This window comes from Manis javanica, chromosome 9 (assembly GCF_040802235.1).
Source record: "Manis javanica isolate MJ-LG chromosome 9, MJ_LKY, whole genome shotgun sequence".
NCBI classification, from domain to species: domain Eukaryota; kingdom Metazoa; phylum Chordata; class Mammalia; order Pholidota; family Manidae; genus Manis; species Manis javanica.
In genome coordinates, this window is record NC_133164.1 from 69,171,994 (window position 1) to 69,195,283 (window position 23,290).

The window sequence follows — 23,290 nt, forward strand, 5'->3', positions numbered from 1 at the left end:
CATGGCTAGGAAGAATTAATGTCGTCAAAATGGCCATCCTGCCTAAAGCAATACACAGATTTGATGCAATCCCTCTCAAATTACCAGCAACATTCTTCAATGAATTGGAACAAATAATTCAAAAATTCACATGGAAACACCAAAGACGCTGAATAGCCAAAGCAATACTGAGAAAGAAGAATAAAGTAGGGGGGATCTCACTCCCCAACTTCAAGCTCTACTACAAAGCCATAGTAATCAAGACAATTTGGTACTGGCACAAGAACAGAGCCACAGACCAGTGGAACAGTTTAGAGACTCCAGAAATTAACCCAAACATATATGGTCAATTAATATTTGATAAAGGAGCCATGGACATACAATGGCAATATGACAGTCTCTTCAACAGATGATGCTGGCAAAACTGGACAGCTACATGTAGGAGAATGAAACTGGACCTTTGTCTAACTCCATATACAAAGGTAAACTCAATATGGATCAAAGACCTGAATGTAAGTCATGAAACCATTAAACTCTTGGAACAAAACATAGGCAAAAACCTCTTAGACATAAACATGAGCGACCTCTTCTTGAACATATCTCTCCGGGCAAGGAAAACAACAGCAAAAATGAGCAAGTGGGACTACATTAAGCTGAAAAGTTTCTGTACAGTGAAAGACACCATCAATAGAACAAAAAGGAACCCTACAGTATAGGAGAATATATTTGAAAATGACAGATCCGATAAAGGCTTGATGTCCAGAATATATAATGAGCTCACATGCCTCAACAAACAAAAAACAAATAATGCAATTAAAAAATGGGCAGAGGATCTGAACAGATGGTTCTCTAAAAAAGAAATACAGATGGCCAACAGACACATGAAAAGATGCTCCACATCGCTAATTATCAGAGAAATGCAAATTAAAACTACAATGAGGTATCACCTCACACCAGTAAGGATAGCTGCCATCCAAAAGACAAACAACAACAAATGTTGGTGAGGCTGTGGAAAAAGGGGAACCCTCCTACACTGCTGGTGGGAATGTAAATCAGTTCAACCATTGTGGAAAGCAGTATGGAGGTTCATCAAAATGCTCAAAACAGACCTACCATTTGACCCAGGAATTCCACTAATAGGAATTTACCCTAAGAATGCAGGAATCAAGTTTGAGGAAGACAGATGCACCCCTATGTTTATCGCAGCACTATTTACAATAGCGAAAAATTGGAAGCCACCTAAATGTCCATCGGTAGATGAATGGATAAAGAAGGTGTGGTACATATACACAATGGAATACTACTCAGCCATAAGAAGAGGAAAAATCCTACCATTTGCAGCAACATGGATGGAGCTGGAAAGTATTATGCTCAGTGAAATAAGCCAAGCGGAGAAAGAGAAATACCAAATGATTTCACTCATCTGAGGAGTATAAGAACAAAGGAAAAACTGAAGCAACAAAACAGTGGCGGAATTACAGACCCCAAAAATGGACTAACAGGTACCAAAGGGAAAGGAACTGGGGAGGATGGGTGGGCAGGGGGTGATAAGGGGCGGGAAGATGAATGTGGGTATTAAGATGAGCATGCATAGTGGGGGGAGGGAGAAAGGGGAGGGAGGGCTGTACAACACAGAGAGGACAAGTAGTGATTCTATATTTTGCTATGCTGATGGACAGCGACCGTAACGTGATTTTTAGGGGGGACCTGATAGGGTAGAGCATAGTAAAAATAGTATTCTTCATGTAAGTGTAGATTAAAGATTAAAAAAAAAAAAGAAAGAAAAGTGGGATTACTTCTTGATAGGATAAAACAATTGGTAAATCAAAGATTAACGCATGCTTTAAATATCCTTAATGTTGATCACTTAAAAGGCGTCAGATGATCAGCTATGGAGGTACTCTTTTCTGATAATATTCCTTTCTCTTAATAAAAATTAAAAAAAAATAAAAAATAAAAAAATCATTTCCTGTGTGCTGACCTCCAATGAGTTCTGCACAGTGGTATAGAGGGCATGTCAAAGTGTGGGCAAAGGGTCTGTTTGTTTCTATGCAGATCAAGGCCTAGCTTGGCTACCCAGAAAATGAACTAAGATACGATATGAGGAGGAGCTTCCGGCATCAGCACTCTCTGGAGGACTCGTGCCGAGGGATGATCATCAAAAAGCCTCCACAGGGATCCGGGCGATGCTGCAGTTGTGGCTGCGTCCACCCCACCATTTCCTGGACTTGCCATTGGAACGAGGAGGGAGATGTCTAGGCTGGCATGTGCATACAGGGAGACAACGAATTTGATCGGATCTGTGCTGTTGGAAATCAATCAGGAGTTGGGAGGGGTGCAAGTTGTAGCGCTCCAAAATCTTACTACTATAGACTATCTACGGTTAAAAGAACATATGGGATGTGAACAGATCCCAGAAATGGGTTGCTTTAATTTGTCTGATTTCTCTCAGACTGTTCAAGTACAGTTGGACAATATCCATCATATCATAGACTAATTTTCACAAATGCCTAGGGTACCTAAATGGTTTTCGTGGCTTCACTGGAGATGGCTGGTAATTATGGATTTGCTTTGTTTATGTCACCGTATTCCTATTATGTTAATATGTGTGCACAAGTTAGTAGTTTAAAACCTATACATGCTTAAGGTACTCTACAAGAAGGTATGTCAAATAAATAATCAATCCTCCCATATTTTCTTCCATATGCTACCTCTATAGCTTTTCTTCTTCCCTCCCTACGCTTAAATAGAATTTATGCCTCATATCAAATTTACCGAGTATCATAATTCCTCCAGGTGGTAAAGATACCTCGAGACAAGTGCTGGGCATAGAAGCCACAGGGCATAAATCTGCAAAGTAAAAAGCTAACCTCTTCAAACAATATGGCTTCTCTCTCACTTACCAACTTTACATTTCCCTGTATGGTCCCGGAAGATGACTGGTTAGCCAGAGACGGGTAAGATTCCTCAAGGGAGAAACAACCTAAGACAGGCACAGTCGCAGGGGGGCCATCAGGAGAGAAATTGGGGAACAACAGTGGTGTAGCTTAGAACCTCACCACCACCACCACCCCCCTGTTTTGAGAGAAAGCTTCTGCATCCGTGGATGTTTTATTGCCCTTGTCTAGCTCGGATTAGCACATAGTCTACAGGCACACACCTGATCATCTACAATTGCTCTCTTACAACACTAAACTATGTTTTCTACCTTTATCTTGCATCTACCTACCACTTCAGCATTTTATTAAAAATAATAATAATAATAATAATAATAAGGGAGAAATGTGGGATCCACATATAAATCAAGTATAAAAATCAAATGAATATTCATATTTGACCTGATTGTTTATAGTTCATAATGCGTGATCAAAACCGAAAGTTTCTGTGATGAATGCCCTTGTACTGTTCACCATGTAAGAACTTATTCACTATGTAAGAATTCGTTCACCATGTAAGAACTTTTTCGTTATGCTTCAGAAGATTGGAGACTGAAGAGAACTAGGCTTGAGTGGATTAATGACTGTACATTGAGCATTGACCCCTCTATACAGAATTTTATTGTTGTTAACAACCATTTGATCAATAAATATGAGAGATGCCCTCTCAAAAAAAAAAAAAAAGTTCAGGCATATGTATTTTTAGATTGTTGGAGGTGTATTTTCAGAACACATTCCTTGAATTGTGATTCGTAAGTCAAATGTAAATGCAAATGTAGTTTTGTTCAGTATTGCCAAATTTCACTCCATGAAGTTTGTTCCAATTTAAGTGTCTCTTTCTTGATAGTATACTGATATGTGGGAAATGGTACTTCAGTATAGTTTTGATTATCATTTTTCTTATAATGAGGTTGAATATCTTTTACATATTTAAGGAGCATTTCTGTAACTTTGGAGTGTGCGTGAATGTGTGTGTGTATGTGTGTGTGTGTGTGTGAATTGTATATGCATGTATATTGCCCATTCAGCATCTGGGCTTTGTATTTTTCCCTCAGTTTTAAGTATTCTTTATATATTAGGCATATTAGTCCTTTAACTGCGACATGGGCTGCAAATATTTTCTTCTAGTTTATCAGATACCTTTTTAGTGTATGTTTACATTTTGCCATGAAGAAGTTACTTTTATTCTTATGCAATAAAATGTATCAGTCCTTGAAAACAAACAAACAAACAAAAAAAAAAACACCTTCACAGAAACACCCAGAATAATGTTTAACCAAGTATCTGGGCATCCTAGCCCACCCAAGTTGACACAAAAAATTAAGCATCACAGTGACCCTGACAGGCTCTATACAAAGGTTGCTGTTTTCTTGGCCTGCTAGGATATAACTTGTTTTCCTCCCATTCTCAAGCCTGGCCTTCTAGGTGCCCAACAACCCTGTTTTACCCTGCTTTGAACATGCTTATGTCCACCATCAGGGAAAAACACACTAAACCAGTAAAGTGATACCAACTCATACATCTACTGACAAATTTTCAAGTACAACAGTAAAAATGCTGAGAAAAAGGTGATGTCTCTCAGTTAAGACTGGGTTTGACTACAGTAGAAATAAGCCAAATAAACAAGATGGAAGTTTTCTCACAGAAGTAGATCCAAAGCTCCATTGCCTTTCTATCAGTCTCTCTACATAGTGGCTTCCCTTCCCAAGACTGATTGTTCTGTGAGATGGAAGTCTGAGCTGCAGCAATTCCATCTAGGCTCCTGGAAGTCTAGAAAGTGGCTAAGTGCAAAAGAGTGCTACTTCTGACACAGTCAATCCATTTCAAGGAGCCTTCCTAGAAACCCCAGCCAGTAACTCCTACCCATGTCTCATGAGAAGGGGGAAACTGGGAAATAACTTTCAGCCTGACACACTGCAATCCAGCTATACAGGGGTCTAGTACTAATAAAGGCAGATAATACTAAAATCCTTATCCACGGTGGAGAAATGAGGAGTCTACAGCATTGATACTACTCCAGTAATACAAACTTAGAGACACTTTGGAGAGCAACTTGGTTTTATCTGATAAAGTTGAAAGTGACCCAATAAATACCCTACTGGATATATATCAAAGAAAAATTCACATGCATATAGAGAGTAACATATTCATGGCTGCTTATAATCAAATCAGCATTTCTGTAGCCAAATATTGGAAACAACTTAGGTGACCAACAAAGGCAATAGTGGTGAGACATCTATTCGATGTAACATGGAAAGTAAAATGAATGAACTAGATCTACATGCATCAATAATAGCTAGGTCTCTAAAACAATGTCAGATTAAAAAACAAGTTGCAGAAAGTTACATATTAGGTACTATTTGAAGAATTTTAAAAAAGCAAAATTTTGTGCATAAATACATGTGTACATGTATATAAAAATACACAAATTTTGCCTAGCAATAGAATTTCATGATAAGGTGCTTTAAAGAATAAGGGAGGAAAATGTAACTTTTCAGGGGAATATAGGAGACATTTAATGACAATTCATTCACATGATCAAAAATAAGATGATTCAAGGTCAAATTTGTTCATTTAGTGGAAGATATAAATGATTTATTTTTCTATAACACAATCCCACCATGAGAGTTAAATGTTAATTAATCATTAAAGAGACTTCATTTCCTTTCATCAACAAAGAACCTTACTGAAGTATTCCATTTGCATTCCCCATTAGTTGGATTTACAACTTTGAGAATTGCCACATTGTTTTAAATCTCCAAAATTTTATTAGCAGGTTGACTAAATATTATTAATACTCCTAATTATAAATATAAAGGAAGAAGACACAGTTTAAATGAATGCCAATAAACTGTATTATCTATAGTTTAATAATTTCTCTGAGAATTAATAGCAGGTAATTTTCAATGAAAATGAAACCTTTAAAGATATGTTAATTACTTTCTGTTGAAATACTTTTAAATAATAAATTGTAAAATGCATGTTCATTCATTTATGCATTTACCTCAAATTTTCTATGATAAAAGTCCTTCAGAGCTTCGAGCTCATGGTTCCACTTTGACTTCAGGAGAGGACCAAGCTCACTCATGTGCTCTATATCTGCTTCAAGCTTTGCATTGGCTTCTTCCAATTTTGCCTTTTGCTCCTCAAAATGTTTTAGTTGGTGAGCTTTATTTTCAAGATGCCACTGTAATTCTATAATATCCCTCAAATAGGCCTCATGCTCTAGATGTACAATGATAAAGAGGGAAAATCCGATTTTAAAACAGAAGCTCAAGAAACCTTTACTAGATAATGGATAAGTATGAAATATTTCAGTTTCAGAAATTACTTATCTAAGAATCTCACTAAATCTAACATAAGTTATTTTAATATTGCATTATAAAATACATTGCTCTCCTCATTCATCATTGAAGGGGTTAAACTGCATTTTATAAGTTAATAATTCTTTTAGTAGGGAACCCATTTTCTTACAACCAACGTATATATGGGCTTTATGTAATCATCCCATGTAACTACAAAGTGAGAAAAATTGCAAGAGAGGTCTTCCAACAATGAGGAAAACTGTAGACAACCCCTATGTATGTAAATATGAATCTGCTCAAGAATCAACTTGAAATACAGAATTTCCCAGTCTGATCTTGTAACCTTGACTGCCTCTAAAACACCAATATATATGTATGCATGTATGTATATACATTTATAAATTACATACCTATGTTATTGTATTAATACTATATGCACATCATAAATTCTATTCAAAAACCTTGTAAATAGGCAAAAAGTACTCCAAGCTTGAAATACTGTTACAAACAGCAATATTTTATAAAATGCGTTACTTTAAAGTATAGGTGGAAAAAGATTTACTCTTACCGAGTTTAGAGTGCATTTTGCATAATTTTTATAGTTAACGCTTTAGTAAAAGGTGACAAAGAGCACAGACAAAGGCTGGATTGAATTCATGGCCAGGCTTGGTTCTGGGCTCATTTCCTGATTTTTGAAGGAACTATCCCAGAAGGGAGTGAACAAGTGGAGAGTATAAGAAAATAGTAATTTATCCTTCATTTGCCCCATGGTCTCAAGCACATAAGCTGGTGAGAATTATGCCTGGGCTTGCCTGGGCTTACCCCACCTTATCTCTAAACATCCCAACCCTCCCCTAAGGCAACAGGCCAAGGGGGATCCCCCACAATAAAAGGCACAACTCTCTGCACCACACTGCTGCGCTCTCTCTCTCTCACTCCACCCCCCTCCACCACTCTCACTCTCTTATTCTCTTGCTCTCTCCCCCACTCTGGGGCAGCCACTTTCTCTTTCATATAATAAAAATCTCTTGCGTGGGCCCATGTCTCCTGAGTCGTTCTGGGTAAGGAGGCTCGCAGCGAGATACTCTTTCATTGGTGCCGTGACTTGGATGAGGCTCTCCCATTGACTTTGCTCTTCCTCCAGGAACCTAAGCTGCTCTGGGAACCCTTACTGTCCTATCCACCACGGGCTCTCTTGTCCCCTCCTGGCTCATGCCAGGAGCTCTGTCTGTCCTCTCACTGTATCATTATGTCTCAATCTGTATGTTTGTGTGTCTAAGTGTGTAAAAGAAAAATATTTTTCTACCTCCAGATGGTATTAATAAAAAGTGATTTAAAGACAAGCGCTTGTGAAAATTGGGCATTCTAAAACTTCTAGAAAATTCTAATAGAAGATATTAAGCATTAATGCTAATTTAAGAACTGAAATAGACATGTCCTTATGGTTATCAGCTGCCTAAGTTTACCTAAAGTCATTTAAGTTGATGTATTCTGCTAAATCTTTCATGAATAAAATTCTTAGAGGCTTGACTTTGTCTAGTATTTAGTAAAGGTTTTGTAAGTAATCTAGCATAGTTGTTAGGAATGAGTGAACTAAATAAGTGGCAAGTGAATACCTTGATGATTGTTACAGAGTATATACCTACCTACAGCCTGAGAATCTTTGTGGTAACCTAAAACCTTAAAGTTTTGCTAAGTTAAGAAGATCTACTTTGTGCTTAGTGAGAGACTGTGCTGTAAAGCTCATGGTTACAGAAATTATAAAATGTGTTCATAACTTTGTCAATCTAAAGAATGCTAGTGTAATAGTTTACAATAGCCTACTTCTCAGTGTTCACTGAAAATTAAGTTACCTAACAGTTTTAAGTTCAAATTAAAACTACTTAAACCAATAAGGAAAACATTTCTACATGCTAAAGAATGTGTCTTTTGATAAAAGAAAGTAACTTTGTTCTAAAGTACAGCTGTTTATTTAGAGGGAGAACACTGAATGTAAAAAGAAAGTTGTAGAAAGTTTGTGGAAAATTGATATAGTCATGCTATGTGAAATTAAAGCAAATAAGTCTCAATATCAAGTACACAGCAAAACTAGAATTCTTTGTTAAAAGAACAAAGATTTATTAGTCCCGCTAATGTGGAAAGATTGCAAAGGGTTCTCCTAATTGTTTTATCAAGCAGTTTCTCATGCTTAAAGTCTCAATCAGTTGTCCAAGTATTTAAGAAAATGAGATCTTAATATTAAAAGGACTAAAAGCTAAACTTTGCTAACAACTGTGTAACCTTCTTTATTTGCCTTTCAGGTATTTTGTTGTCATTCTGGTTAAATAGATAAGTATTTCTTTATGGCAACTTATAATCCTATTTAGGCAAATGCCAAAAAAAAAAAAATCAAATTCAAAAAGGTGCTTTTTACCTCTAGCTCACTCTGATATTTTCCAGAGGGCCCCTGGAACATGTCAGAGGAATTTTTTCTCCTCATTGGGGAAATTATTTGGCTAATTTGGCTTAATTACCTGCTTAATTACCTGGAAAGCACTATCAAAGGGAATGATGCTAAACTTTGTTACTGAATGTTTTGTGTCACAGAAATATCCAAATTTCCTTATGTCAACTGTCTTACAGTAAGCTCTCATCAGATCTTTAACCATTGTCATTTGTAAGTCTTTTGTCATCTATACTCACTGTTTTATTACTCCTAAACTAGTAAAAAACTAGATTTCAGCAGAACAGGTATTAGTTACATAGGATTACGTAAACTAAGGAAGATGATTTTGTGGCTTTTTGTTTCAAATATTGTTGATAAAGTGTTTTAAGCTTTTTCTCTTAAGCTGACAACAGTTTAGTAAATGACTGTCTTTATAAGCAGAATTGAAACTTTATCTTTCTCTCTACCTGATCCCTCCAGAATTTAGAAACTCTCAGTGACTATTTTTATATTTCATGGCAGTATGTTTATTTGCACAAATTCAATAAGAATCTGCTTTCCTTGTAAGAGGACCAATTAAAAACACAGGTTATATTACCAAGGCTTTGACTGGAATGTCATACCTGAGAGACACTTGTGTAAACTCAGATATGAACAGACAGCTTTAAGGAACTAAGGTTGACTTTATAAAGCCAACAAAGCCCCTTGGAAGAACTGGCCTGGTACCTTGCTTACAGGGTTCCCAGCAGCCTCACCAGGTGAGTAAGGAAGGTCACTTCCTGGCAAGTACAGGAAACTCAGGAATGTCTTGGGAGCCTCAGGAAGAGAGGAATTCACCCGAATCTACAGGTACTGCAGCCACAGCCCGATAGCAAGTCTGGCTTGGCTTTCCGGCCTCAAGAAGCCCTTAAAAGTTCAATCTGAAATTCCTTATGAAAAGTTCCAGCAAAGCATATTGAAACGAGCTTATGTAATCAGTTGCTCTTCTTGCTGCACTTATGCAAATAATCAAGCCAAGTGTTACTTATTTTCTTAACCTGGTTACTTCTAATAAAAATGAGGGTGATTTTAGAGAAAAGTATTGTTTCAATAATGCAGTCTTATCTATACTAAATCCTAATACTAGTCATTGAGATGTCAACTCTATCCAGAATTCTAGTTTCCCCATGATATCTGGCTATTATTCAAAATTAGAATCTTCATATTTCTAGTTCTCATATTCAGCCATGCATTCTTAATCTTGTCAAGTTTGTCCTTCCAGAATGGAAAATCCAACTCCAGATGTTGCTACTTAACCTAATAACACAATTTGTTCTATCTTGCCTAGAAGCCACAAAACTGCAAATAGTAATAGAAATGAAACCCAGAATAGAAGCGCCAATCTTTCAAGGCCCTCTCAACTGACCAGTGATGGAGACCTAACTGCACCCTTTACTGCACCCCCTCTCAGCATGAAGCAGCCAGAACAGTCATCGCCCCCTTTCCCTAGCAGCAGCTAAGGTCTCTCTATCTGCAGAGGGGAGAATGAGGCAGGGACCACAGGCTTAGACAGAATAGGGTGAGAGTGTCTGGAAAAAGCAAGGCAGGATATTTGCAGTCAGAGCAATGTAACTACATACTAGGAACCCCTCCCTACTAAAACTATGTTGAACATTAAGCTGTAAAATCATTCTTCAGTGAAATCAGTTAATGTTCCCCAGATAAAGAAGAGTAGCACATGTTTTATTATGCTAATCATTTGTAATTGTGTATAAGATTCACTTTAGCATACTAAAAGGCCCAGGCCTATGTGTTGTCTTTCCTCCTTCAGATCTGAGGAGGTAATTTTGCAAACTGAGCATGCAGGCCCAGCGGTAGACGGTATAGTAAAAGACAGGATTCTTTAGCAAATAGACAATACCTCAGCCCACCTTGGGAGCTGAGCAGGCAGCCTTTTGATATGTTCCCAGACCTAAACGCCAGTATCCCAGAGAAAAATCAAGGCAGGAAATTCCTTATGTTAAGCTAATTTTTAATACTCAGAGGCCACTTAACAAGTCCTTCCCCAAGGCTTTAGAGATAGTCCCCACCTTTTTGGACAGGCTCTAACACAAGACCCCAAATCCCTTACTCTCGAGCTCCACCCTTCTTCAATATGCAGATGAACTTCTGTGCAGTCCCTCCCTACAAACCTCTCAACAGGATACTATTCTCCTTTTAAACTTTCTCTCAGAACACAGCTATCGGGTTTCACCCTCCAAAGTTCAGCTGTCTGCCGCTCAGATCACATACCTGGGAGTTCAGCTCTCCCCACGCCACAAGGCCATTACCACAGACAGGAAAAAACATCTCCAAACCATACCTGTTTCAAACAACGAAGACACCATCCCTAACTCCCAAATGGCAAGGGCCATACACAGTAATCCATTCCACGCCAACTGCAGTTAAACTCCAGGGTCTTCCCCATTGGATACACAACTCCCACCTTAAGCCATTTATCTCAGCTTATTCCCCTCCCACCAAATCTCCCACAGTTTCCTACTTCTCCAACTTGACAGGACCTCTTACTCTCCGCATTTCGCGGTGCCCATCTCCACTTCAACTCATCACTGAAGAAGTTTCTGCCAGCACAGAGTCCTCAAACCTCCCTTACAACCGCCATGCATCATGCTTCAGGATTATTAACCCTGGTCTCAACACATTCTCTCACCAGACCTATCTTCCCAACACCACCCCTTTCTTCTCTTTCAGAATGTCCAAAAGATTGCACCATCAAAGATTCCCTTTGCCCTACAGGTTGCTTTTCTGCCTACACATATGTTCCCAAAGAATGCTAATAATTCAGCCACCCTATGTAAACATAGCAATCAGCCCAAATGCAAAAAAATTCTAACCAAATCTTTAACCAGCTTATATTACAGGATTACCAACCCCTTTCCAAAGACGATGATCCTTATTAAACTGGAACATGCCATCGCCACTGCAGACCAAGGACTCATCCGGAGACCACCCCCCATCAATATAAAAATGAACTTCATCGCCCCTGAAGGGTCCCCACCAGTAAGATGGCAAACTTCCGTCTTCTCTTCGGGGTCCTCAGTTCCCGCCGGCGCCACCTGAAGCCCAATCACCTCTTGCCCCCCTCCCAATCCCAGCACCTAGCCAACAGCCACCAGCCCCGTAGAAGTGACACCTCAATCAGCTCATGCCCCTTCCTATATAACCCAGCACCTTTCCCTAATAAAGCAGAACTCTCCGGTGAATTGCTGCTATGTGTCGCTCCTTTTCTTTCATTGGTGCCAAAACCCGGGAGACGGGACACCCCAACTTGGCCCCGTCTTCCCCCCGACACCAGCAGCAGCTTGCCCTCGTCCTCTTTTTCCGGCGCTGGCTCATCACACTCACCACTCCTCTCTGGCCTTTAGGTAAGTTTTCCCCCTGGAGTGGGCCACTCTTCCCCAAGCTATCGCAGTGCCATTGACCGTGATCGTCCGGCAAGGCCCTGACGCTCAGGGATGAGGAGGGAACACTCCCCGCCTCAGGCCTTCACGGCTGCGGCGGACCCTCAGGCCCCTCCTCCAACAGCCATAAATCCCCGCCTCAAGCCTTTACGGCTGCGGCGGATGCTCAGGTCCCTCCTCCAACAGTCATAAACGCATTCAGCTTCCCTTCCATCAGTGCTGAAACTTTTTAAGCAAAATTTCCCCAGGGTGGGCCACTCTTCTCCGAGCTATCGCAGTGCCATTGACCGTGATCGTCCGGCAAGGCCCTGACGCTCAGGGATGAGGAGGGAACTCTCCCCGCCTCAGGCCTTCACGGCTGCAGTGTACCCTCAGGCCCCTCCCCAAACAGCCATAAATCCCCGCCTCAAGCCTTTACGGCTGTGGCGGACCCTCAGGCCCCTCCTCTGACAGTCATAAATCCCCACCTCAGGCCTTCACGGCTGCGGCAGACTCTCAGGCACCCCCCTCCAACAGCCATAAACGAGGTGACTCCTTTGTGGATGAGAACGCTCCCTTTCCCCCCCCCTCCTCCTTCTGCTCCATCCGCCGAAAACGCCTAGCGCTAGGTACCTCGTGACTCTGGCACTCTGCCTTCTTAGGGAAGTCTGGGTGACGACCCACACTTCCTAAGAAATTCCGACTCGTATACGAGTTTCCGCAGACCACCAAGGATCATCGGGGACGCCCTCTGTCTCCTTGCTGTCTGCCTCTGGTCCGAGGATTTCTGTTTGTCTTCCCCTGTTTGTCTCCTTCTCTGTCCTTCAGCCATGGGAGCCTCCTCATCCCTCCCTGAAAGTTCACCTCTTGAATGCCTGCCTAAGCATCTGGCTACCCTCTCCCTGACGCCTGATATAAAACCAAAACTTCTCCATAAATATTGCTCCCAAGATTGCCCGACATACCCCCTAGACAATAACAACCAATGGCCCGCAGAGGGAACTCTTGATGCTAACATCACTCACAATCTCTTTAACTACTGCCAGCGCCTGAAAAAATGGAAGGAGATTCCCTATATCGAAGCTTTCCACCTCCTCCTCCCCCCTGCCCCCTCCCAAGTGCTCCTAGCCTGCAAGCCATCGCCCCGCAGAAGCCTCCCGAGTTCACTCCCTTCCCCTTCTTCTCCTACAACAGCCCTTCTCCCTTCCTCCCCAACCATCTCCTCCCCCATCTCACCTCCTCCACCTTCATTCCCTGCAGATTAAGCCTGAGCCTTTCAGCCCCCCTTTAACTAGGTCCCAGGGGCCTCCTCTGTCTTTGCCCTCATCACCTGTTTCTCCCCTGTTAGGGACCGCCTTTGTCTTCTCACATGTTTGTAGAGAGAATGGGAAAGCACCTTCCCCCATGTCTGAATGCAGCATGGGAAAGCACAAGCTTGAGAACAATCGGTGCAGTCCTTATAAGTTATCTGCCCACAAAAACATATCTTGCCAAGACTCCTCACTCTGAAAATAGGGAGACCTTGAAGATGTGTAGAAACACCGCCCCTGCTTCTAAGTATGCCCTTCCCCCACTTGCCAATGTGGCAGGAATAGAGAACAACGCATTCCATAAGCAATTAACTGGATCCCTGCTGTAGCTCAGTTAGTAGACCATGGGACTCTTAACCTCAGAATCATGAGTTCAAGCCCAACTTAAAGCAGCAGAGGCAAGCAGCTGGGCTGCAGGCTGGCAACACGTGGGTCTGATTCTATCTTTATTTTCTTTGCCCCCCTTCCGCACTTCAAGACCTGCTTAAATAGGCACAGCTAGACCACGTTACTCCCCCACAGACTGAGCCAGAACCCTTCAGTCCCCCTCAGACTTAGTCCCGAGAACCTCCCAAAATTATTGCCCCCCTCTGGGAGGTAGCAGGATCCGAAGGCAGCATGCGCGTTCACATCCCTTTCTCCCTAGGAGATTTAGCCCAACTAGAGGAATGCCTAAGTTCCTTTTCCACTGATCCCATGACATACATCAGGGAGTTTCAATAGACCCTCCAGTCTTACAGCCTCACACATCATGACATTTTCATGCTCCTGGCCAATACTCTCCTCCCTGAAGAGCGTAGACGAGTTTGGGACTTCTCCCAAATGCATGCTACCAAAACCAACAGGACTGACCCCACCTATTCCCCTGGCCCCACTGCTGTCCCCAAACAAGACCTACACTGAGATTATAACACCGCCGTGGGTCTCCACTCTCGAGATATTTTTGCCTCCTGCTTAATAGCAGGTCTGAAAAAGGCAGCTTGTAACGTAGTCAATTTTCAAAAGCTCCAAGACATAATTCAAAAGAGAGACGAAATCCCCTCCGAGTTCTTAGACAGACTCACTCAAGCCCTATTACAGTATACCAGCCTGGACCCAGAAACACCTGAAGGAAGACATGTCCTTATGACATACTTCCTAGCTCAAAGCTACCCCGACATTAAAGCTAAACTCAAAAAGTTAGAACAGGGCCCCGCTACCCCACAGACTGAGATCCTAACAGTGGCCTTTAAAGTCTTCCATAAGCAGAAGGAGGAGAAAGAACGCAGTAAACAAAAGGCTGATCAGGCCAACTTCCAAATGTTGGCTCAGCTGATAAAACCACAACCTGGGCGCCCCTCTACAAACAAGCCCACCCAAGGAGCTTGTTTCAAGTGTGGAAAAGAGGGACATTGGTCAAGGGTGTGCCCCTACTCCAGATCTCCTACCACCCCATGCCCCAGATGCCACAAAAAGGGCCACTGGGGGTCTGATTGCCCAACCACCCGAAGGGGAGGCTGGACGAACAACCCCCATCCTAAGCCCGCAGCAGTGGGGCTGGCAGAAGAATATTGATGGGGCCCGGGGGCTTCTCGCCAGACCATTTCCATCACCAAACAGGAGCCCAGGGTTACTTTAACAGTAGACGATTGCCCCATCTCCTTCCTCCTAGATACAGGAGCCACCTTCTCAGTCTTGCGAGAATACCGGGGCCCTACCATGCCTGCCATTACTCCTATAGTCGAGGTAGGAGGTAAACAGATTTTCCCATTAACCCCCCCCTTTTATGCACAATCCTAGACAGTCCCATACCTTTCTCCCACTCGTTCCTAGTTATGCCCCAGTGTCCCATCCCTTTACTAAGACGAGACAATCTTTCCCTCCTCCACATTTCCATAACTATATCCACTCCCACAGACCCCAGTACTCCCTTTCTGATAGCCCTCATAGCCGACAACCCCCCTCTACCCAATGAAAGCTCCGGTTCTGCCCTCATACACCCTGTAAATCCCAAAGTTTGGGACATTACAAGCCCCTCCGTGGCCCTATGTCCCCCTGCCTCTAACAAATTACATGACCCCTCTCAGTATATCTGTCAGGCCCAATACCCCCTAACCACTTCAGCCCTCATAGGCCTCCAACCCATCATTCAAGATCTCTTAAACAAAAATTACCTCAGACCCACTCACTCCCCATTTAATACCCCCATATTAGCTGTTAAAAAAACCAACGGATCTTTCCGCCTTGTCCAAGACCTTCGCCTCATCAACATAGCCATTGTCCCTATCCATCCCTTAGTTCCAAATCCATACAGACTCAGCATCCCACTTCTCAGTCCTAGATATCAAAGACCTATTTTTCTATCCCTCTAGACACCTGCTCCCAAGATTTTTTCATCTTCACCTAGACGGACCCATACACAAGACATTCTGAATAACTCACTTGGACAGTTTTGCCACAAAGCTTCCGAGATAGTCCCCATATTTTTAGACAGGTCCTAGCTCAGGACCTCAAACAGTTTCATCATGATCACTCCAAGTCCACCTTATTACAATACATGGACAATCTTCTACTCCGCAGTCCCTCGTGAGAATAGTCTCAACTTGACACTGCCTCCCTACTTAACCTTCTATCTTCCAGAGGTTACCGAGTATCCCCCGTCAAAGCTCAAATCTCTTTCCCTCCTGTCACTTACCTCAGATTCCTTCTGTCTCAACAAAGAAAGTCCATTACCTTAGACAGAAAATAGCTCCTCTCTGACCTGCCCATTCCCAAAACCAAGACAGAAATCCTTTCCTTTCTAGGCCTGGCTAGATATTTTAAAACGTAGATCCCTAACTTCTCCCTGCTCCCTGTTGGCAAGCCCCCTATACGACCTCAGCAAGAGCCCCCCTAAAAAACCATTATCCTCCTCACCCTGACACTCCTTCATTAAGCTCTGTCAAGCCCTTGTAGAAGCCCCAGCTCTCTATCTTCCTGATTTGTCGAAGCCCTTCTCATTATACATTCGTGAGAGGTCCAGTCAAGCTCTAGGGGTCCTAGGCCAATATTATGGCCCATCCTTTGCCCCAGTAGCTTATCTCTCCAAGCAATTAGACCCCACAGTTCGGAGATGGGCCCCCTGCCTACGAGCATTAGCCGCTAGACAGCTCTTGCAGAAGGCAGCTCATAAACTGACATTCAGGGCGCCCCTTACCATTCTGTCCCCACATCACCTAAAAGATCTCTTAACCTACAAAAGTTTACAGACTCTCCCTCCCTCCAGACTCCTGACCTTACTGTCCTCTTTCCTCCAAAATCCCGTTCACCCCCTTTGCCATCCATACCCGAATCATGACTTTTTCCTCCTTTACTGCTCTCTTGCTTTTTTCCTCATTCCTATTGTCTTCCCCACCACCCCAGCCTCCTTTGTATGGCGATTCAAAGTCAGACAGACTTACACACAGCATCAAACAAAAGTTACTGCCCTCATTGCCACACCAGACTGCCCTCTGAAAAGCTGCTCTGAGCCTTTATACCTCCACTTTCCTCCCTCCACCGAAGTGTTCACTAGCAGCTACCCTTATTCTCCCTACCTCTGCTTCCTCTATGACCAAAAACAAGCCTATTGCAGGTGATAGCCAGACACCTACAGGCCATGTCCCTACTGGTCTTGCGCCATTCACTACATGAGTAACTTCCAGTACCCACAGTATTACTCCTCCAACCGTTTCATGAAATATCCCAATGGCTCATTCTCCTTATCAATCCCAGATCCCTGGGACTCTCGATGAGCTGCCAGAGTCACAGTCTCAGTTTACTACGGGGGGTCCTTGACCCCCCACGGTACCCTTCATATCTCTCGAAAGTATGTTCCTTCTCATTCCCAGATCTCTCAAGTTGCATCAGATATCAGACATTCCGAAAAAGTCATTATCCAAACTCCTGACGGCGCCTCTTCATCTTCTTATCCCCGCCCCTCTTCCCATTTCTCCTACTCTTTATTACAGCTCATTCAGGACACCACCATCTTTCTCAACTACACCCTTAACACAGCCAATTGTTTCTTGTGTGCATCACTACAGCGCTCACTGCTGGCCGCCGTGCCCCTTAATATTTCCAACTACTCCTTCCATGCAGAAAGACAACCCCTCTGCCTCCTGGCAGACATACCCCTATGGGAACCAGAATACGCAGATAATCTCACCATCCACCACTGTGTAGGCCCAACTCCACCCCCCCTCCAGTGCACTTCACTGCCTCTCTATCTACACCCCTACCTCCGGCTCTAAGACTTTTACGCAACCGGGACACTTCTTTTGGTGTAATGGCAGTCTTTTCAACTCACTGCCTCTCAACTCCGATACACCCTGCATTCTCGTCACCCTAATCCCACAGTTAACACTTTACAGCATGGCAGAATTTCTTGAGCTCCAACCTCCCTTGCCGTCGCGCACAAAAAGAGCCGCTTTCCTTCCCATCATGGTCAGTAGCTCTTTGATCACCTCAGCCATTGGGGCAGGGTTTTCGAGAGAAGCCTTGGGTCACTCTCTATAGGCAGTTACAGATCTCAATGCCAAACTTGAGGGAGCCCTGACATCCACTGCCGATTCCCTAGCCTCTCTCCAAAGACAGGTCACTTCGCTAGCTAAAGTCATCCTTCAAAACCGGCGGGCCCTAGATCTGCTTACAGCCGAGAAGGGCGGCACCTGCGTCTTCCTCTGGGAAGAGTGCTGCTATTCCGGCATTGTAGAAACTAACATTACAAAACTCACCGACCTTGCCTCCAGCCTCCACTCTGCTTCCAATTCCAACCCATTCTCTTCAATACTAACAAACCCCCTCCTCACCTAGCTCTGGCCCATTGCAGGCCCCATAATAATCATTCTTCTCGCCTGTCTCTTCTTACCCTGTATAATGAAGTTCATCAAATCCCAAGTCGGAAAAATCTCTAATCAAGCTTTCAACCAGCTTTTACTCAGGATCTACCAGCTTCTGGCCACAGAAGATTCCTCACCCTCAGGTGACCTCCTCACCACACGCTGAGATGGACCCCTCTCTCCACTGGAAACTATTCCTGGAAACAATGGCCGCAGATGCCTGGCTCCTGACACCCATATCCTCTTAGCACCTTTGGAATCAACAGGTCCTCAACCTATAGTTACAGGGAACCTTCATTGATTTCCAAACCTGAAGAAGTCCACATCTACTCATCCTTACTGTGGGGAGTCCTATCAACCCTTTCCTCCCCATCCTCAAGCCCTCACTCCCTTCTCCACCCCTGTTCAGCAGGAAGCAGCCAGAGAGAAAGCAACGTCCACAAACCCATAGAGGAGAAAGGGGGGAATGAAGGGTCCCCACCAGTAAGATGGCAAACTTCTGGCTTCTTTTTGGGGTCCTCAGTTCCCGCCGGCGCCACCTGAAGCCCAATCACCTCTCGCCCCCCTCCCAATCCCAGCACCTAGCCAAAAGCCATCAGCCCCGTAGAAGTGACACCTCAATCAGCTCATGCCCCTTCCTATATAACCCAGCAGTCCCTAATAAAGCGGAACTCTCCAGTGAATTGCTACTATGTGTCGCTCCTTTCCTTTCAGCCCCTAATCAGCAGGAAGCAGTTACTGAAGACTAACCTTCACCCCTTCCCAAATCCTCTACCACTTATAAAACAGAAAAGGGAGGAATGTAAAAATATAGTAATTTATCCTCCATTTACCCCATGGTCCCAAGCACATGAACTGGTGAGAATTATGCCTGAGCTTGCCTGGGGCTTGCCTGGGCTTACCCCGCCTTATCTCTGAACATCCGGACCCTCCCCCAAGGCAACAGGCTGAGCGGCTCTGCCACAATAAAAGGCACAACTGCACCACGTTGCTGCTCTCTCTGCTCTCTGTCTCTCTCTCTCTCTCTCCCCTCTCCCCCTCCCTCTCTCCCTCCACCCCCCCCCCCCCCCCGCAGCCACTTTCTTTTTCAGATAATAAAAATCTCTTGAGTTGGCCCGTGTCTCCTGAGTCCCTCTGGGTAAGGAGGTTCACGGCAAGATACCCTTTCAGGGAGTTCAAGCTGTGAGCTCAGTTTTACTTTAAAGATAGAAACAGCCACTAAACTTACATTTATTTTATTAAAATAATATAACTGAGGAACCATCAGGTAAATGTATTTTGTCAGGTGTAATGATTAACTTGCAATATTGGCTATTATCCATGAGTAAAAATTAACAGTACCCCCTTTTGTCTCAAAGGCGTCTTGGTTTAAGTAACAGGCTATATGAGCACCCTAACATAACCCATTATAAAGCACATAAATCCTGATTTAAAATTTTTGCCCAATGATAGCATAAAATTCCAGCCTCAGGCAGAATCATATATAGTAATATATGTTTGATAGGTACAGTGTCTATAGAATAAAAAAATCAATGCCTTTAGATTGTATACTGCTTCACAGGTCCCTTACTCTGTAGTCTAAAAGAGAGCATATCCTTATTAAAAATGACTCTTGGAAGCGACTTAAATTTCACTGCCTGCTACAAGTTCCCAATAAAATTTACTATTTAATTCTCAAAAGAAGATGCATGTAGTTCCTAAGATATGACTGAGACTTTCATTTTCCTAGACTTAAAGATGTGGCCAATGACACCAACTGGCTCATTTTAAATACCTCAATTTCTGTACTAAATTCCTGTAGTCCTTATAGATAATATGTACTGAACATTTATTTGCATGTCTCTTGGGTACCATAAATCCTATGGAATATTTCCAACAAACACCAAATAACAGCAGGTTCACATGGGCACGGTGCGGTGTTCCTTTATATTTGCAAACCCAGCATTATCATTAATAATATCTATCAAAGTGCACTGGTTTAGATGCAAATAATATGGTCACTCTAAACAGAGCTGAATTTTTATTCAGTTACTATTGATTATCCATGCCTCTCCAACAAAGTAAATGGCAATATGAAATAATCCTTAGTATTACCTTTCTGCACAGCTAATGGGATTTCTTGAAGTCTCCAGACTGACCAAGAATCAATTTTCATGACAATCTTTTCCTTTCTTAATTTTTGTTGTTTTAAAGCTTCTTCAGCTTCTGCACGGTCAGTTTCTAGACTTCTAATGAGATAAATGGCCTCTGATAGCAACATTTCCATGTCCTGCTTTAATTCTGAGCACTTTTCATCTTAAAATAGGAAAATATATTCACATTCATTAATCAGTCACTGTATAAACCAAGTGGGAACACAGAAACTAACTGTATCACCATTATTTTCTTTTTAACATTTATATATCTAAAAAGAGAACTTTAGAAAAACAGATTCACCTTTTAAAGACAGTTTTATTATAATACAATTATAACATTCATTATAATCTTTGAAGGTGGATTTTTTAAAGGAGTATTTTATATAATAATTAGAATAGCTAAATCTCAACCAATATCTTCATGCATATTCTATCTGAAGGAAAAAACACATTCTACTCACAAGCTGTATTAGAGAGCTTTATTTTTAAGTTATGTTTGTGTTTCTTCTCATTCAATGAGAAAGGAAATCATAATGATTATATCATATCAACAGTGAAAATCCTCAGAGGGTTCTGAGGAAGACACTTTACATCTTCATAGGATGTAATAACATTCCTCATTAGCCTTGCCGGGAATTCATCATCATTTACAAATTCTATTTATTCAGTTATAACAAAATGTAACTCCTTTAATGAGGGACATTTAGGATTCCTGGTTCACACCTCTGGAATGATATAGTTTAATGTCAATTAAATGATTAATATGGGTATTCATTCCTCTATTTATGTAAGAAATGGGCAGAAAACCTATTATGTTCTAAGCAATACACTCTCTTCCAGGAGAAAATCAGTAAGGAAGACGGATCTGGGTGTCACTCTGGTGAAAATTACACTTGCAAACAGTTACTTTAGCCACAATGTGGTCTGACAGGAAGGCATAAACAAAAACATTGTCAAGAAAGGCACGGTTCCCAAAGAGCTAGGTTGGAGGAAAAACAGTAAAACTGGATCAAGAAGAAAAGCAGCTAATAGACCTTTGCTTTTTTTCCTTTTAAACAATAAAGACAGTGACCTTCTGTGCAAGCTCAGAAGTCACACAATTCTTCTACAAACCGAGTGGGCTTGTCAAAGAAATTCAGCATGCTACCTGAATAGAATTCTTGAGAAACAGGATGCTCTACTGTAATGCATAAAAATTGTCTTTTTCCAGACTTATTTAATTTAAAATGACATCAACCTCATTGGTCCCTTGTTTGGTCTCTATTTGGTCTACTGTCTTCTCTTCTTCACATTCTACTACATGCTGGACACTTTATATTCTTAATTGTCTGTTTTATGACAGCATACAAATTAAACACTGTGTTCCTCGGACAACTTATGGACAGTTCAATTTCTGTAACAAGATTTCAGTCTGAAACACACAATGAGGTGAACTTCACTTTAAACTGAAGCACTTCTCATTGGATATGTATGTGTTTTACCAAAGGTGTCATTATGTGTATACAGATGTCTTTGGTACTGTTTCTACAATAGCCTTCTAAAATAAATGTTGTATGTACAACTTGAGGTACCTCCAATTCATTATATTTAACATCTCAGTTTTGTTTCTAGATGCCACTTCAATTAATTTCATTGCTTCATATTAAGTAAGAAACCACCTGCAATTTTTTTAACATAAACACTTAATTACAATAAATCATCCTCTTGATACTGTCTTGTGCTTCATAGTCAAAGGTACATGTTTATGACTAACATAACCACAACTAATCCATTACTGTGACTGAGCTTTCTGCAATCATTGGTCATGTGAAGAATTAAGAATTAATGGATTAGGTTTTATCTTCATTGTAGATATAAACAATGAAAAGGAAAACAGCAAAAACAGAGCTTTGAAGTAAAAGACAGTTTTGAAAAACTAACAAATGTTTGTACTTTTAAAAAGTCGTGAGTTTATCAGTTATCTTTCAGGAAAGGAAGGTGTTTAGTAAAGTTTTACAGTGATGGGAGGAGAACGTGTTTAATATGATATTAAGAATAGATACAAATACCTTGAAGTAACTGTAGTATAATTGTCATTCCAGTATATAAATTATTTTACATTTGTAAATTGTGACAAGAATATTCACCTTAATTTATATGTGTGTTTATATATATACATACATATGCACAGATGTAGTGTGGCAATGTCCAATATGGTAGCCACAGATCACACATGACTATTGACACTTAAGGGTAAGTTGAAATTAAAATTAAAAATTAAATTCCTCAGCTCTCTAGCCACATTTCCAGTGCTCAAAAGCTACTCTATTAAATAATGCAGATGTTGAACCCATTGATTATCACAGAAAATTCTACTGAACAGCCCAGAATTATAGTCAGCTTCTTGAGAGGTGAGCAGAGGTCATTATATACTAAGGACATAGACCAGTATGAGGTATTTAACATTCATTGATAAATATTTATTAAATAAATATTTAATCAAATGATACAGAAAGTTCTTTCCTCTATTACATACTCATAAGAATTATAAAATTCTTCAATATGACCATTGTGAGAATTGGAAATATGTTAAAAGAAAAGTCAACGAGCTTTCAAGTGGAATTACATTATGTCTAAGTATGATAAACGAACGACTTTACCTTTCTTTTCTTCTAATTTGACCTCTTTCACAGGTGAAGCCAAACTCCTTTCTTCATTAAGGTCTTTTGTGGAAGAAGTTCTGCTCCTATATAATGGCAAAGAAGTGGTCATTTAATTTAAAAAATGCTGTACTTAAAAGTTAGTAAAACAAAATTTAGGTGAACTAAGTGTCTGAATTCAGATTGAATTCTAAATGTTTGTGGTGAAATTTAGTATACATGCTAATTCTACTATATAGGAGATTAAAATAGTGAAATTCTAATAGGTAATGGGTTTCTACTGCATAGTAGACTGGTAGTATTG

The 23,290-nt window shown here is 41.5% G+C and overlaps 1 protein-coding gene across 9 annotated transcripts in view; it reads right to left on the reverse strand.

Moving 5' to 3' along the window:
* The window catches only part of CCDC178 (coiled-coil domain containing 178), a 568,079-nt gene that overhangs the window by 482,578 nt on the left and 62,211 nt on the right, over window positions 1–23,290 (reverse strand). For all 9 annotated transcript variants that reach the window (XR_012121114.1, XR_012121113.1, XR_012121115.1 and 6 more), the window contains 3 exons: window positions 22,987–23,072; window positions 20,307–20,507; window positions 5,920–6,140 (listed from right to left, as the gene is read on the reverse strand). Coding sequence is in view for 6 of the 9 variants with exons in the window: in XM_073212734.1 (XP_073068835.1) it covers window positions 5,920–6,140; window positions 20,307–20,507; window positions 22,987–23,072 (508 nt within the window). In the remaining 3 variants the exon portion in view is untranslated. The remainder of the gene's footprint in view (window positions 1–5,919; window positions 6,141–20,306; window positions 20,508–22,986; window positions 23,073–23,290) is intronic.